This window comes from Octopus bimaculoides, chromosome 30 (assembly GCF_046866305.1).
Source record: "Octopus bimaculoides isolate indiv1 chromosome 30, ASM4686630v1, whole genome shotgun sequence".
In the NCBI taxonomy this organism is placed as follows: domain Eukaryota; kingdom Metazoa; phylum Mollusca; class Cephalopoda; order Octopoda; family Octopodidae; genus Octopus; species Octopus bimaculoides.
Genome location: NC_142957.1, coordinates 3605596 through 3623439, shown reverse-complemented (window position 1 = coordinate 3623439; position 17844 = coordinate 3605596). Strand labels below are relative to the sequence as shown.

The 17844-nt window shown below is 36.4% G+C and overlaps 2 protein-coding genes across 14 annotated transcripts in view; one reads left to right on the top strand and one right to left on the bottom strand.

The window, feature by feature from the left end:
- The window catches only part of LOC106867080 (acyl-coenzyme A amino acid N-acyltransferase 1), a 224087-nt gene that overhangs the window by 105773 nt on the left and 100470 nt on the right, over positions 1-17844 (bottom strand). The window lies entirely within an intron of this gene.
- The window catches only part of LOC149130136 (uncharacterized), a 173129-nt gene that overhangs the window by 85330 nt on the left and 69955 nt on the right, over positions 1-17844 (top strand). For 9 of the 12 annotated variants that reach the window (XR_016239196.1, XR_016239195.1, XM_089346170.1 and 6 more), the window contains exons 2-3: positions 4711-4739; positions 5356-5563. Coding sequence is in view for 10 of the 12 variants with exons in the window: in XM_089346170.1 (XP_089202296.1) it covers positions 5376-5563 (188 nt within the window). In the remaining 2 variants the exon portion in view is untranslated. Of the gene's footprint in view, positions 1-4710; positions 4740-4836; positions 4977-5355; positions 5564-17844 lie in introns of those variants that run through there. The other 3 variants (XM_089346175.1, XM_089346173.1, XM_089346174.1) reach the window with 2 other exon arrangements.

The window sequence follows — 17844 nt, the reverse complement described above, 5'->3', positions numbered from 1 at the left end:
AGTAAATAAAGAACAACAAACTCAGACCGTAGAGATGTATAATAATGTACAAAAAGCACCAATCCGGAACACCACAGACAAACATATGAATGAAAAGGAAGGCAAAACAAATCTAAAACCTGGGAATAACGAAGGGAAACCTAATAATTACGATACTATGAAAATGAGAATAATCAAAGAACTGAAAACCACAGATCTTTGAATGGATCACAGATTATATCTCCCAAAAATCAAAATAGACAATAAAACAACATCAATAATAAATAGTATAAACCTGGCAGTCACGGAACTAACAACCACAGAAACAACAGGCAATATCACTGAGCTAAATGACATAATATATGCGGCAGCCACTGCAGCCACAAAAGAAGCAGGATACTCACTCAAACCCATCCGAACAGGATTCCTACCACCCAAACAGACCTTGTGGATAAATAATATCCAAAACAAAATAAAAAAAAGAGAAAAGATTCATCGATTCTCAACGAAACTAGTAGACAATCAACACAACTAAGTAAGAAGAAGAAAACAAAAATACTGTACAAATACATTACAGAAAAAGACTTACCTGAGGCAAAAGAAAAGCTAAAGCAAGATGTCCTCGCCAAAGCACAAAGGATCCGCCGGTATGAGAAACGCCAACGTTTCTTTGAACAAAACAAATAGTTCAAATCCAAACCCCAAAAACTCTACCAAGAACTGGGTAAAAATAAAATAGGCATTACTGCAGCACCAACAGCAGAAGAACTGGAGGAATTCTGGAAACAAATTTGGTCGGTGAAGCAACAACCCCAGAAAAGGACCATTAAAACAACGAACTTAGCACTTGAGCAACTCTGGACCCCTATAACAACTGAAGAGGTCGCCCAGACACTGCAAAGACTAAGCAACTGGAAGGTACCTGGGCACGACAAGATCCCCAGCTTCTGGTTAAAACACCTGACAGGAATGCACGAAAAGCTGGCAGAAAACTTTAACAACATACTAGCAGAGCCAGAGACAATGCCTGAATGGTTCACGAAAGGGAAAACCATCTTAATTCCAAAATCCACAGAAACGGAGAAACCACAAAACTACGGACCTATAACCTGTCTCCCTACGATCTACAAAGTCTTTACTGCAATAACATCGCAGAGATTGAGTAAGCACCTGGAAAATAACAACTTGTTTCCAGAAGAGCAGAACGGATGCTGCAAGGGCTCATACGGCTGTAAAGATCAATTATTGATCAATAAAGCCATAACTGAAGACAGCCGCAGAAAGAAGAAAGGCCTCAGTATGGCCTGGGTGGATTACCGAAAGGCTTTCGACAGTGTTCCCCACACGTGGATTCTCGATACACTAGCCATAAACAAGGTGGCACCAATTATTATAAAATACATAAGGCACTCCATGAAGAAACGGCAGACAGTGCTACAGCTCCAAACAAAAGAGGGACTTGTGAAAACGAAAGCCATCCCCATTCGAAGAAGAATATTCCAGGGAGACATGCTCTCTCCACTCCTGTTCTGCTTGGCACTCACACCTTTAACTGAATTGCTAAATAGAACTGGATGCGGATACAAATGTTACGGCAAAACAGTCAGCCACCTTTTATATATGGATGACCTAAAATTATATGCTAAAAACGACAAAGAGCTAGAAACACTACTACAGACAGTACACGGCTTTACCAAGGAAATAGATATGAAATACGGATTAGAAAAATGTACCAAAGCAACCCTGAAAAGAGGAAAATTAGTTAAAAGTAGCAACATCACACTAGATAAAGCCAATGAAATAAGAGAACTAGACGAAAGCCAGCCATACAAATATTTAGGAGTCAATGAACTAGACAGGATACAACACACACAAATGAAAGAAAAAATAAAGAAAGAGTACTATAGACGAGTTAGATCAATACTAAAAACAGAGCTCAATGCTAAAAACAAGATAATAGGTATTAACACTTTAGCTGTCCCAGTTATAAGTTACAGCTACAATATCCTTAACTGGACACTAAACGAACTATCTAAAGTAGACAGGAAAACAAGAAAAATAATGCACGTTGGCTCTCATGGCTTCTGATCTTAATTGAGTCGAAGTGTTATCATGTACATTGTTTTGTCTTGGTATAATAAGATGGGCTACAGCAAATATTCTGCTCAATACCACAGATTTGCTTGTCAATTGTTTGACCGTAACCAGTTGAGCATGTCCCTTGGTGGCTGACGATATGTGCATCTCTGATCACGAGCAGAAGTAGTGGGGAGCATCATAGTCATGTGTTGAGAGAAATTCTTTGGGGTTTGAATAATTCACCTTTGGAAACATGGGTGTTTTGCTCAACATCCTTAAACAAACCTTATTCAGGGACCTTTTGAATGCCAGGATGCACTACCAGGCAGTGGCTCTCATGGCTTCTGATCTTAATTGATTCGAAGTGTTATCATGTACGTTGTTTTGTCTTGGCATAATAAGATGGGCTACAGCAAATATTCTGCTCAATACCACAGATTTGCTTCTAAGTTGTTTCACCTTAATCAGTTGAGCATGTCCCTTGGTGGCTGACGATATGTGCATCTCTGATCACGAGCAGAAGTAGTGGAGAGCATCATAGTCATGTGTTGAGAGAAATTCTTTGGGGTTTGAATAATTCACCTTTGGTAACATGGGTGTTTTGCTCAACATCCTTAAACAAACCTTATTCAGGCACCTTTTGAGTGGGATAGGCTACCCGACCTGAAGAAAATTCTAACTGGGCCCTATCTGCGAGGTCATGCGCTGTTTATCTTGATATGAGATCACCATGTCGCGCACATATGGTTGTGATGCATGTGCCCGGTGTACCCTTATCAGACAAGTAATCATGATGGGTATATTGGGCTTCGTATATTTTACCCCAGTGTCACTTTGATGGCATGCACTGCTCTTTCACTCAATAATAATAATAATAATAATAATAATAATAATAATAATAATAATAATAATAATAATAATGATGATGATGATGATGATGACGATGATGATAATGAAATAAAAATGAATATAATGATGATAATAGTAGTAGTGGTAGCAGTAGTATCAGTAGTTGATATGAAGAGAGATGATGTGGTGACGGTGCTGATGGTGAGTTGCTCAGTTGTAGTAAATTCTTGAATATAAAGGAAAGTTATTTTGATGTTACGCAAAAACAAAATTAGAAATATCATATATATATATATATATATATATATATATATATATATATATATATATATATATATATATAGGGAGTATTCACAAAAAAGCAAAAGAAGAAGACAGGTGGTATAGAAAACAAACAGATGTATTAGTATAACGCTCGGGAAGTGAAAAAGTCTTTAACGTTTCGAGCCTACGCTCTTCCACAGAGAGGAACACAGAAAGAAAGGAGAGAAACAAAGAGAGAAAAAAGAATGTATAGTGGCTAGCGATCTGTCAATACATACATGCATACACACACATACATACATACATACATACATATATACATATATATATATATATATATATATATATATATATATATATATATATATATATATATATATATATATATATATATATATATATATATATATATATATATATATATATAATGAGAGAAAGTGAGAGAGAGAGAGAGAATGAAGTGATGTACAGATATATTGTTATCGATCATGGAAGCAAGCGCTAAAATGTAATAGTAATAATAATAATAATAATAATAATAATAATAATAATAATAATAATAATAATAATAATATGATAATAGTAACATCGTTAGTAATGAGAACCCAGGTTCAAAATTTCCCCAAGACACCTGACGAAGGCTAGAGGGTATATCAGCCGAAACGTTGTGTTAACAACAACAAGATGACAAATATCCGTCAAATGTAAATAGTGTAAATAATGTAAATTTTTTGGTATTTACATTTTATTTAAATGTAAATAAAATATAAATACATAAAAAATATACATTATTTACACTATTTACATTTGACGGATATTTGTCCTCATCTTGTTTGTTGTTAACACAACGTTTCGGCTGATATACCCTCCATCCTTCGTCAGGTGTCTTGGGGAAATTTTGAACCTTGGTTCTCATTACTAACGATGTTACCATTATTATATTATTATTATTAATATGCCCGTGGGCATATGGCGTAGTGGTTAAGAGCGCGGGCTACTAACCTAAAGTTTCCGAGTTCGATTCACGGCAGCGACCTGATTAATAATAGCAATAATAATAATAATAATAATACAATAATAGTAACATCGTTAGGAATGAGAACCCAGGTTCAAAATTTCCCCCAAGACACCTGGCGAAGGCTGGAGGGTATATCAGCCGAAACGTTGTGTTAACAACAAACAAGATGAGGACAAATATCCGTCAAATGTAAATAATATAAATAATGTAAATAATTCCTCACCTCTTAAATATAGAACTGTATAAAAAATATATATATTCATCCAACATTCTGAATACCTTATTATTCTCTCTGTCTCTCTTTCTCCCCCCCCTCTCTCTCTCTGTATATATATATATATATATATATATATATATATATATATATATATATATATGTGTGTGTGTGTGGAGAGAGAGATATATAAGTTATATAAGTATATATAATTTTCAGAGCTCTGTAATTTCTATTGTTGTTGTCAATGTTTCTTTTGTTGTTGTTGTTTCCTTATCCACTTTCATTATTTTCTTGTGTCTTTTAGTGTCACCAAGGAAATTCGCTTCTTTTGATGTAGGTACATTTTTATTTGTTCATTTACGTTCATATTTAATTCTTGTTTTCAGTAAAAAAAAGTAAATCAAATGAAATCATGAAAGTATATTTTAGGAAAAATTTGTGTGAACGCTTCTAAATCTGGGGTACAGGAAAAATCCTTCTTTACAATACAGTAGCTTGCTGGGACCCATCGGATTTAACGACCCAACCGGGTTTACAACCAACGCGTATTTAGGGTCCACGAAGCTCATGGTTCGTTAATTTTGTATATATATATTAGACCCTCCAAGTATGGTTAAGGATGTGTGTAGGGTGTGTTTGTGTGGGTGTGTATGTTTGTGTGTGCGTGTTTTTGCGTGTGTGTGTTTGTGTGTATGTGTGTGTGTGTGTGTGTGTGTGTTTGGTGTTCAGTTTTCTTTGACATTATTACGCGTTAAAGCTATAATATTTAATAAATTTCTTCACACTAATTTATCGAAATTTAATTTTCTTAGCTTTAAATATCCAATCATGAAAACAAAAATATATTTGTCATGTGGAACAGGGGTGAATTTTAGTTCCTTCGGAGAATCTGCAGTGTGAAGTTAATAACTTTGAAGTCTCTGGTATTTCCTATTTTCTTCTTTTACAGACAAATCTACGCCTGGAAATATGTTTCACCACGTAGTATCATATAAACGGACTCTTGTGTTGATACTGTGTACGATATTGGTTTTGGAGGCTCATCCTGATTCAGATATATGCAAGATATGTACTTGCTATTCAATTACAAATGTAAATTGTCGCAATCGCAATCTAACATCAGTCCCACAACCGATTCCGACGAATATTGTAGGTTTGTAAGTATTTGACGCTTTCTACGTATTTTCCACTTCAAATGTTTTAAATTCTCCTTGATGTGTTCTCAGCTAATCGCTTATGCTGTTGATCTCACAGCTTTAAGCACAATCTTATGTTAGAGTAAAACAAATTGATATATTACCTGCTGTGAAGTCAAATAAACTGTTTCTTATTATATTGAACTTATAATGTATAACATCGCATACACAATGACTGAATCTGACTAGTATCCGAATTCGATGTTCTTTGTCTGATCTTATCAAATCTTACGGTATATTCAATGAACGGATAATATAAAAACTTTAGTGCTAAGAACACGTGTATTTCACAGAGTTATATTATTTCATTAATTAGTTGAATTGTTGCTTATTGTTACAGTAATATGATATAATATCAGTTGATCTTGTCACAGGATAGTTTTTAATTATTGTTTGCATTAGTTTTACAATAGAAAATGCAGCAAGCTATTAGAATACTTGTGTTCGTCGGCCAAAATGTTAAGCGGTATTTCGTTCGTCTTTACGTTTCGACTTTAAATTCTGTCGAGGTTGACTTTGCTTTTCATTCTTTTGGGGTCGGTAAAATAAATAGCAATTCATCTCTGAGATCAACGTAAAGGACTTATCCCTTTCCCAAAATTTCAGATTTGTTTCTTTAGAAGAAATGATTATTTTATGATTAAAAAAGATAGAGATGGATTAAACTGCAGATAATGACAAGATCCGCTTAAATTGCCAAATTCTTAAAATACCTAAGTGAAGAAATCAAAATAGTGATGTTTGAACAACTTATGAGGAATTTATTTTGATAGAATGTCATTAGTAAAATTTACCCTATCATGAACACAATAAAAGTTATTACAAAATTATGCAAGCTTAATTGAAGTTTCGGCTGATTGATATATCCCCGTTCACCTGAAAACTTACGTAATTTTTAAGTGCATTATTAAAATTTAACTTCTCAAGAAATGGAAAAGAATAAAAAAGAGTAATTATTTGATACATGCTCATGACAATCGTAAATACTCTGTTGTAATACATTGCTCTTCCAGGTGATTATTTCCAGTTAATTGGCTTGCATTATTTCATTAATCACCTTAGACTTTCAGTTTTAATCAAATATTCTGATACTAAAGTGGATCATTTTATTCGATCAAATCTATTTCTCAAAAAATTTGGAACGTTTTGACCAAATGAGAAATCCTAATGTAAAGAGAAAAGTTTCAATAATGGAATTCCTAAATCTCGTATAACTCAAGATGTTGAATAGAAAAATTGATGTTCTATTTAATAAGTTAGATATTTTCATCGTTCATAACTTAAGCGAGGATTGGCACAAATCTTTTGACCGTCCAGTAGAATACATTGTGTTCTGACACACGGCAATCTGACTTCAAATCCCGCCAAGGTCAACCTTGCGTCATTCATTTCCGAGATCAATAAAGAACCATAACAGCTCAATGAACTGATGCAACTATAAGGGCGTCGAATGAGACACCTTGCAGTATATTGTCCGATTGTTTGTGATCTGAGTTAAAATCCCACACTTTTTATTTTACCCATTTTGGAGAAAGGATCAGACAAGTTGTATAACTCCTGAAAGATCTCCAATACTTGTGAGACAGATATCATTAATATTCCGCTTGAGCTGTTGCCGGTCAACCTTTACAGGAATGATGAAGAGGGATGCTATTTAGGGGTTAAAGGATTTAGTATACGGGGCTAATAATGGGAACGGACTGAGGTTTAATGCAGTAAGGGTAAGGAGCAAAAGACTAAAAAACTAAGACAATGTATGTTGTCACATCCCTTTTTTTAAATGATACCCTTAGCCAGTTATATCATCAGGTAAGGTTCTTCTCCTTTGTAGCACGTAATTTAAAATTAAATAAAGGTTTCCCCACTCTACCACAGCCAATTCTATTGAGAAACCCGTTTCCATTTCCGTTATGCTTTCCTTCCTAGTCTATTCTACCAGTCTTGAAGGCTTTTTTGGTTTATTTATTCTTGTAAAGAACTTTTATGCATCAGCTAAGCAAAAGAAAGGAGTTTACTTTTGAAAAGATAAATTACTTTTGACAACAAAGCGTAATAACAAATGGAATGCTCATTCTACAGAAACAAGATATCTATCTATCTATCTATCTATCTATCTATCTATCTATCTATCTATCTATCTATCTATCTATCTATATATATATATATATATATATATATATATATATATATAATCATATGTCTTGCCGCTTACGTTTTGGTATTCCGCTATATTTCATGTTGAGAACAATTTAGGTCTTAATAGACACAAGATGTGATCTATTTCTAGCACATTGATTGTCCACGTTAGTGGTCAACGCTATATATAAAAATGTACTTTAATCCCCTGAGATTGCAGATATTATTTCTGAATCTCTTTGATTCTTTAAATGTGCTAGCTTCCTGGTAATTAATCGATATTAATTAATATATGATTACTTACCATATTTTATAATAATATATTACCCATTACCGATTTCTCATACTGGATATATACGACGCAGTAAATATTTTCTGCAGACATATTCCTGGAATTAGCGCGCCAAAACGAAGACTTTTGAATTTTACCATTAAGCTGTAATTAGCAGAACCATATACACGCGCACCTATGGCGGTGGGCAACTTTGTATACGATTCTGATGATTGCGGTTACATTACAAATCAGGCTGAAGAGGAATAGACAATCGGTAAGATTCGTTAAATCCGAAACCGGTCTCTGTTTAATGATGTGTTTTATTTCGATGATTTTAAATGTCTTGCCCGCTTACGTTTTGGTATTCCGCTATATTTCATGTTGAGAACAATTTAGGTCTTAATAGACACAAGATGTGATCTATTTCTAGCACATTGATTGTCCACGTTAGTGGTCAACGCTATATATAAAAATATCTATCTATCTATCTATATATCTATATATATATATATATATATATATATATATATATATATACAATTAAACCTTGGGAGAGGCATTATGCCGGTAATAAACACACGCACTGGTTCAGTCCTTTATTAATTTATATAGTTTTTTGTTAAATTATTTCATTGCACTCTTGCAATCTCTTCAGTAACTTGTCTCTCCACTTCCATTTATTTTGAATATATGATCTGGCGTTGTTTTGGCGTTGTTTCGAAACTGTTTGGTATGAGCATGTGAGTGTGTGCAAGCTCGTATGTGTGCACGCTCATATGTGTGCACGCACTTATGTGTTCGTGCTTATATGTAAGTATGTGCGTCCATATGTGTGTTTGTAACAATTTCGTTTATATCAGATCAGATAGAGACTTTTTAATTAATTTATTTACATGCATATTCCGCATCATATGTGTGAACAATACAAGCAACCATGGGCAATTGTAAGGCCCTCATCTACGTGTATTTGGTGTTTATACACGAATGCCATCAACTCAGCTGTAAGAAGACTGAGGCTCACAGAGGGCCAAGCAGGCAGACTAAGACACACACTACTGGTCAACATCAAAAAGAGAATATACAAAGAAATTAGCCAGTACCAAAAGAGAAAAAGGTTCTTACAACAAAACCTCAAGAACATGATAACACCGTATGAGGAGTTAAAACTCGCAGATATCATCCATCAGGAATATAACTATATAAACCGAGCCTGTAACAAACACTTCAGCAACAAATTGAAATGGATGAGACAACAACAACCTCAACACACAGGAAACAAAGACAAATACCCAAATAACATCAACGGGATTCTGATGTCGGACTGCGAACTACCGGAGATATACAATGACATCGCAAACGAAAATAGTCACACACCTGGAATGTATGGCTCAGTACTACTGGATGAAAATGAAGCGTGTGCCGTAGGATTACCACCGAAATATGCAGTGTATAACAAGGTCAGTAAGATCAATTGTCTGTCCGAGATTGAAAAAAACATTTACTAAGATTAGATGGAGGTTAGGACACCACTACAACAACAACTCAGTTGTAAGAAACCACCACGACAGTAATACGCATAATATTCACAATGCAACCAACAATAACAATGGAAATGGCAACAATAACTACACCGCCACCACCACCACCAACAACAATAATGATTACACTACCACCATCAGCAACAGCAATGATAACAGCAATAGCAACAACCACAGGAACAGCACCGCACACACCAGGAACAACAGCAACAACAACGTTATATAGCAACTGCACCAACACAAAACGAAGCAGAGGCCCACCAACTCGGTACAGTAGCTGCAATGGGCATACGAAAACTAAAACATAGAGTTAGAAACAATGAAATAGTATGCCTCCCTACAGACAAATCAGGCAGGATATCGGTAGACAGCCTGCAAAACTACACCCATACGATGCAAAAACATATAGAAGATATGAGAGAAGTTACACCGCAAGAATATGAAAAAGTAGAGAAAATTCTCAATGCACACATGGGAATGTGGTGTAACATACTCCAACCCAAGAGACGCACAGCACAGAACTTCGCATCATCCAACAACGACATTCCTACACTCTATGGGTTACGAAAAGACCATAAACCCATTGCAGACCCTATCATGGGCCCACCATGTCGACCGATTTGTGGTGCCAATATTGCCAGCAATTATAGGCTGTCATTCTTCCTCTCACAGATATTAAGACCACACATCGAGATGTCTCCTGATGTTTGTGAAAGCACTGAGGACCTCCTGAGCAGAGTCAATGAATGTAACTGCTCCCATGACCTGACAGATTGTATTATAGGCAGTATGGATGTAGTATCTCTCTATCCATCCATTGACATTGACTTTGCCGTAGAGAGATGTGTTGAAATTATTTCGGAAAGTGAAGTAACCTTCCGTGAAGTGAACACGAGGGAACTAGGCCTCCTCCTAAAGCTCGTTTATAATAATGAATACTTAGATCACCACGACCTAACTAGATTCTGCCCCACCAGGTCAGGACGGGGTAGACCACATACGATCACATCAGCTGCTAGAAAAACCACCGCAGAACGTTGGAAGGGATGGAATACACCCACCCACGACCCAGAGGATAATATCCAAACACGAAAAATGGTTGCACATGCTGTAGGTGCAAGTCTGAAGACCACCCTGCAGAACCATATAGTTAAATTCAATGAAAAACTATACATGCAGGTCCAGGGAGCGGCTATTGGTGTCAGTGTGGCCGGAGACGTGGCAAGCCTATTCATGACCTGGTGGGACAAAAAGCTGAAAACAACTCTCGAAGAACACTCAATAACACTCAAATTATACGGGAGATATGTGGATGACATTAACATCGTAGTCAAAACACCATCAAACATTCAGACTGAAGAGAACGAGAAGATCGTGATGGAAAACATCCAGAATATAGCTAATACAATACACCAGAGCATCAAGGTAACAATAGATTACCCAACAAGACACCTAAACATGAGACTCCCAGTACTTGACACAGAACTTTGGCTAGAAACAATTAATGACAAAGTTCAAATCCTCCACTCACATTATATGAAACCTATATCTTCAAAGTATGTTATCCATAAGAATTCGGCTCTATCACACAGTGTGAAAATCAATATATTAGTAGCCGATTTCGTTAGAATAATGAAAAACATATCCCCCCTGTGCAGTCCATGGGAGGGGCAAAAACATATTCAAGACTTCATGCATCGCATGCAATTTTCGGGATACAGCCAGAAAGATAGAATCCGGGTATACAGAGGAGCTAACAAGAAATTTGAGGAGATTGTTGTCAAAGATACAAATGGAACACAACCTAGATACCGTAACAAACAGTGGAATATACTACAAAGGATTAGTGACAAAACAAACAAAAAGACCACGTGGTACAATACCGACAAGTTCCAGGGAGTAATGTTTGTGGACGCCACGCCACACGGAGAACTGGCCCGCAGATTTCGAAAAATCCTCAAAAGTACCAAGTTGAGGATAAATATTATAGAAAAACCAAGGAGATCAATTAGATCAATAATATGTAAAACATATCTCTTCAGAAGAACAAGGTGTGTTGAGGAGAGTTGCATTGTGTGCAAAAATAGTCCTGGTGCCAACTGCAAAGCCAGAAATGTAGTCTACAAAATAAGCTGTATGGATGGTGAGTGTAAAAATAGAAACACGACATACATAGGTGAGACGGCAAGAAGTTTGGCTGAGCGTGTAAACGAACATTGGAGGGACTATAATAATCAAAAACAAACCTCGGTGCTCTACCAGTATGCCAAAGAACAATATGGTGGTGTACTGGACAGAATTAGCATAGAAATCCTGTCTAGACACCCCGGTGACGCATCGTTGCGACAAATACAGGAGTCGGTCTTCATAACTGAAACGCAACCAATTTTAAACACCAAATACACGTAGATGAGGGCCTTACAATTGCCCATGGTTGCTTGTATTGTTCACACATATGATGCGGAATATGAATGTAAATAAATTAATTAAAAAGTCTCTATCTGATCTGATATAAACGAAATTGTTACAAACACACATATGGACGCACATACTTACATATAAGCACGAACACATAAGTGCGTGCACACATATGAGCGTGCACACATACGAGCTTGCACACACTCACATGCTCATACCAAACAGTTTCGAAACAACGCCAAAACAACGCCAGATAATATATTCAAAATAAATGGAAGTGGAGAGTCAAGTTACTGAAGAGATTGCAAGAGTGCAATGAAATAATTTAACAAAAAACTATATAAATTAATAAAGGAATGAACCAGTGCATGTGTTTATTACCGGCATAATGCCTCTCCCAAGGTTTAATTGTATTTCTTTCAACACACGTATCCACATCAAGAATCTTGCACACGAAATACACATACGAAATATATATATATATATATATATATATATATATATATATATATATATATAAATGAGAATGTATGTCTGCGTGTGTATGTGTGTGAGTGTGCTTCCCAAAAACTTGAGAACCGCACAATCAATTTCATTCAAATTTTACACATGCTTTACTTAGGGCCCCGGTTGTGTTTTAGTCAAAAAATAGTTTTTTACTTTTTCCAGCCCACTACAACATCATATCTCCTCCACTATTTAAGTATTACGTGTCAAAAGTGAAACAAAAACACTCACGTTAAAAATGAAAATTTCACGTTAAAAATGAAATTATTCCACTAACTGAAACAATCACATTTCAATACTGTAATGATACTTTCACTTTAATGGTTTCATTTTCATACTGAATCTACTACAGTGAAACTATACTCTCACATATATACAGGCATACACACATACATACATACACACGCACATACATACATACATACATACATACATACATACATAATACATACATGCATATATATATCTGCACAAACGTATACATATACATGTATATATATACATGTATATATATATGTAGATATATATATAGAGAGAGAGATGTATATGTATACATGTATACATATAGATGTATATGTACACGTATATGTATAGATATATATATATATAGATATAGATCTATATGCATACATGTATATGTATACATATGTGTAGATGTATATATATAGATGTACATGTAATATGTACACATATATACACATATATACATACATATATCTATATATATACACACCCATGCACACGCATACACATGCACACAAACACACACATTAGTCATTTGTTTTCTTATCCAAAACTACGGCAAAAGTACTGAAAGGATCTTTATGAAATTTGGAAATTATATTCTATACATAACGGCCATAAACCCCATGAAAATTCATATATTTTTGATGTTGATGAAATTTTAACCATACATATTACACACAAATAAAGTAATATTTCTAAAATTTCTTCTTCTTAAAAGTTACAAAGACCCCGTCATGGGCATTTCACACCCATAATTTAGTCATTTTTCCTAAGAAAAGACCAATACAGTTGTACTATTGGAACCTATAGGGTCACCCGAACATAACAGATGAGCATTATTTGTAATTCAACGGTACAACAGTGTAAGACTATCCTTTCAGATACACTTACATTGTGATTTCTGCAATGTGGTGCATAAATTGTCAAATAAATGAGACGCATCTTTGCCTCCACTGATTCACTTGCGAAGTGTTGAGTAAAATTATTTCGTTGCAGACCTCCTTTAAGTCATTTTATTATCACTGCGACACACATAGTCCCCAGTTGGTAACATTGATTTCAAGGCCTTCCCAGATGAGTGACTGGTTGTTCTAAGACATTTATTGATTGTAAATTTATTCTGCCCAGTTACCTATTGGTATAGTGATCATTTGCAAACTCTAGAGGCGACAGTTTCATTTCCCTTTACTCCAAACGTCACACGTTGTTATTTCAATTGGGTCATGCCTTTCCAATTGCTATACATCCGTAATGCATCTTACAGCTGTGCCTGTCACCTGTATGGTGAGGAATCCTACATTGGGGAGTAGTAACGACTAGGCTACGGTAGCTGACTGATTATCGTGATCATTCATCTTTTGGTTTCCTGTAGCTTTGCTCTCTTTTACAAACCCAGTGAACATACATATATTTCCTATTTCAAAGGAATTCAAACAAAACATATAAGACCCAAGTTAAAAAGATTCCCAACAATTCAACTTCTCTGGTTGACATTAACACCCCCACCCCCAATAGGGGCCTTAACTCCCACATTTTTCAGTTCCATGAGCTCCATTTTTCAGGAGCAAAATCCTTTTAGGGTCCATGTAGTGTCTTGGGCCAAATCATTTTTTAGCTTCTTGCATAGTTCGAGCCCACAGCAATATCATATCTCTTCCACTCTTCCAGTATTACGTGTCAAAAGCGAAACAATGACATCACTCTACTGTAATGTCAGATACTTTCACTTTAACACTGAAACTATTTCACTATTTCAGTATTACCTGTCAAAAGTGAAACAATAACATGTCGCTACTGTAATTTCAAAACGTTCACTTTAATACTTTCAATTTCATATTGAAACTATTAAAGTGAGACTATACTCTCACATATATACAGGCATACTATAAGACCAAAGTTAAAAACATTCCCAACAATTCAACTGTGCCTGTCACCTGTATTGTGAGGAATCCTGGTTGACATTAACACCCCTACCCCCAATAGGGGGCCTTCATTCCCACATTTTAGAACTCCATTTTTCAGAAGCAAAATCCTTTTTACTGGTTCCAGAAGACTGAAATTTTGAAATATACGCACAAAGATCAATAGTATGGGATACATGTCTCAAGATTAGAATTTTTAGGGTGTGTAAAGAGGGAGAGAACCCTCATGTACAATTTTGATGAAATTCGAATCATATGTATTCCAGTTCTTTACAGAAACTATAACAGAAAAGTCTCATTCTTCAATTGCATGTAAGACGGTCAACGCCAGGTATCTCTGCTAGTTTATAAATAAAGGTGACTTCTGTGATGATAAAAATATCTTCCACTGATTACTGATGTTGCAACGAAGGCTTTGTAAATCTAATTCAAATCACAAATACTTTGAACATGCATTATTTTTTCATATTTTACATGCATGTGTGTTTTTCATTCATACTTAACGAACAGGACCTTCGTGAAGAAGAAAAGAAAGCCTTACAAACACTGAAGAATGACAAATCTATCATCCTAAAAGAAAACGATTAGGGTAGGGCGATATCAACCATGGACAAAGACTATTATAAAGATAAAATATTGGAAACAGACCAAACCTGCTACAAGGAAGAACCAAGACACCCGGAAAAAGTAATAATTAATACATTCAAACGTCTAATGAATGAATACCAACGTTCATTCACAGACAGAGAAAGATTATTTATGCAACTCTGTAATCAAAGAGAGTATTTTCTATGGATCACCCAAGAACCATGAATGCTCCGAAATACAGAGAGCCATAAATGAACAGAGGAATCAGCACATAAACATACTAATACCTACTGACCTCAAATTGAGACCAACAGTTGCTGGACCTTAAACCCCAGCACAACAACTGAGCCATCATTTGGATATACTCCTCAAACCGTTATGCCCGAGATGACATGGATTTCCTCAAACATATTCCACCCAATGTCTCAGAAACGTACTATACTTACAGGCTTTGACTAATCTTTATACTAATATACATCACACTTTGGGCCTGGAAGCAATCAAACACTGGGTAGAAAAACATAGCGGACGGATGGACGAACGATTCAAAACGAACTTCATTTCCAAAGACACGCATACCTTGTACTAGAAGACAACACGGGTGTTATGATCTACAGTCACACTGTATTATTTGTTCCTTTCTTATGGGCAGAATCAGCAGAGCGGATATATAGCGAACTTGATTACTAGCAAAATGGAAGCTATTTTCTGTTTAAAAGTGGAGGGGCGGAGGGTAAAATTGGCCTGGATTTGCATGAAAGTGCTTTCTGCTCTTAAGAAGAATCACAAAATATGTATTATTTCACCGTATAAAAGGGGGTTAATACGATTCTGCCCAGAAATTACTTTTTCAAAATTTTAATTCATCCCGTTTCGACCGCAATTACTTAATTTGTAATTTTTCGAATTTCTCTATTCATCCACGTAGAAGAATTTAGAGATAACAAATCTGCGAAATAAATATTTTTTAAAGTTCGGTTTTTCTTAAAGAAATGCCGCTTCTTCCTTTGTGAAAAGGTGAAGTTTGCTTTGAATAGAGAGCAGAAAATGAAAAAGGGGAGAAAGAGAAAGATATATGTACGTGTATATGAAATGGACGTAGGCACATGCATGTGCACGTGTGCGTAAGAGAGAGAGAGAGAGAGAGAGAGAGAGAGAGAGAGAGAGAGAGAGAGAGAGAGAGAGAGAGAGAGAGAAAGAAAGAGAGAGTAAAGGAGTGTGGTTTCATACATGTATATTTTGCATGTATGTGTAAGTGGTACTGATATGAGAGAGAGAAAGAGTGTGTGTGTGTGTGTGTGTGTATTTCCTCATAACTTACAAAAATGGATGTTTTATAAATAAATAATTACTTTCATTATGCACACATCATTCTCGTAAGGCAACACTTTTTAAATTTGGTGCAAATTCTTAGTGTGAAACTATATTAAATTTCTAACGAAATCTGGTTATTGTAGAGTAGTGGCTTTCAAATATATAGAGCTGGTTGTTGAGATAACATAGCAAATATAATAATGAAAATAAAGTTATTTGGTTGCAGAAAGATTACTGAATCTTTGATACCCAATATTTCAAAATCGGCAACTCCGTTTTCGAATGGATAGGTTATACACACACACACACACACACACACACACACACACAAGCACTTCTTTTTCTTCGTCTTCCTCTTCTATTGACTTCGTCTTTTTTCTTGTTGTTGTTGTACTTCTTCTTCTTCTTCTTCTTCTTCTTCTTCTTCTTCTTCTTCTTCTTCTTCTTCTTCTTCTTTTTTCTTGTTGTTCTTCTTCTTCTTCTTTTTTCATCATCATCTTCTTCTTCTTCTTCTTACTCCGTTAATATCTTCTTCGCTCTTTTACTTACTTTATGCTTCATTCATTTCTCTTTCTCTTTCTGCATCTTGTCCTTCGACTTTTTCTCTCTTTTTCCGCCCCCTCCTCACTTTTGCTTTCTCCTCCTCTCCTTTTCTTTCTCCTCCTCAAGTTTTCCTCCCCTCCCATTCCCCTCCACCCCTACTCCTCCACTCCTACTCCTCCACCTACTCTTCCTCCCTCCTTCTCCACCCCTCCTCCTCGACCAATCCTCCTCCACCCCTCCTTCTCCACCCCTCCTCCACCATCTCTCATCAATCTCTCTTCGGCCACTCTCCTCGTCCACCCTCCTCGTCCACCCTCCTCCTCCTCCTCCATCACCCCTCCTCTTCCATCCCTCCTCCACCACCCTTCCTCCATCTCTCCTCGTCCACCTCTCCTCGTCTACCCCATCCTCCTGCACCCCTCCACCTGCACCCTCCTCCTACGCCCATCCTCCTGACCATCCTCCATCCTTCCTACTCCACTCCTCCTCGTCCACCACTCTTCGTCCACCCTTCCTCGTCCACATCTCCTCTTCCACCCCTACTCCTCCACTTCTACTCCTCCACTTCTACTCCTCCACCCCTCCTCCTCCCCATTCTCATCCACCCCTCCTCCCCCACCCATCCCCCTTCACCCCTTCACCCCTCCACCACCACCCCTCCTCCCCTTCACCCATTCTCTCCATCACCCCTCCTCCTCCTTCACCACTCCTCCTCCTTCACCCCTCCTCCTCCGTCACCCAACCTGCTACTTCACA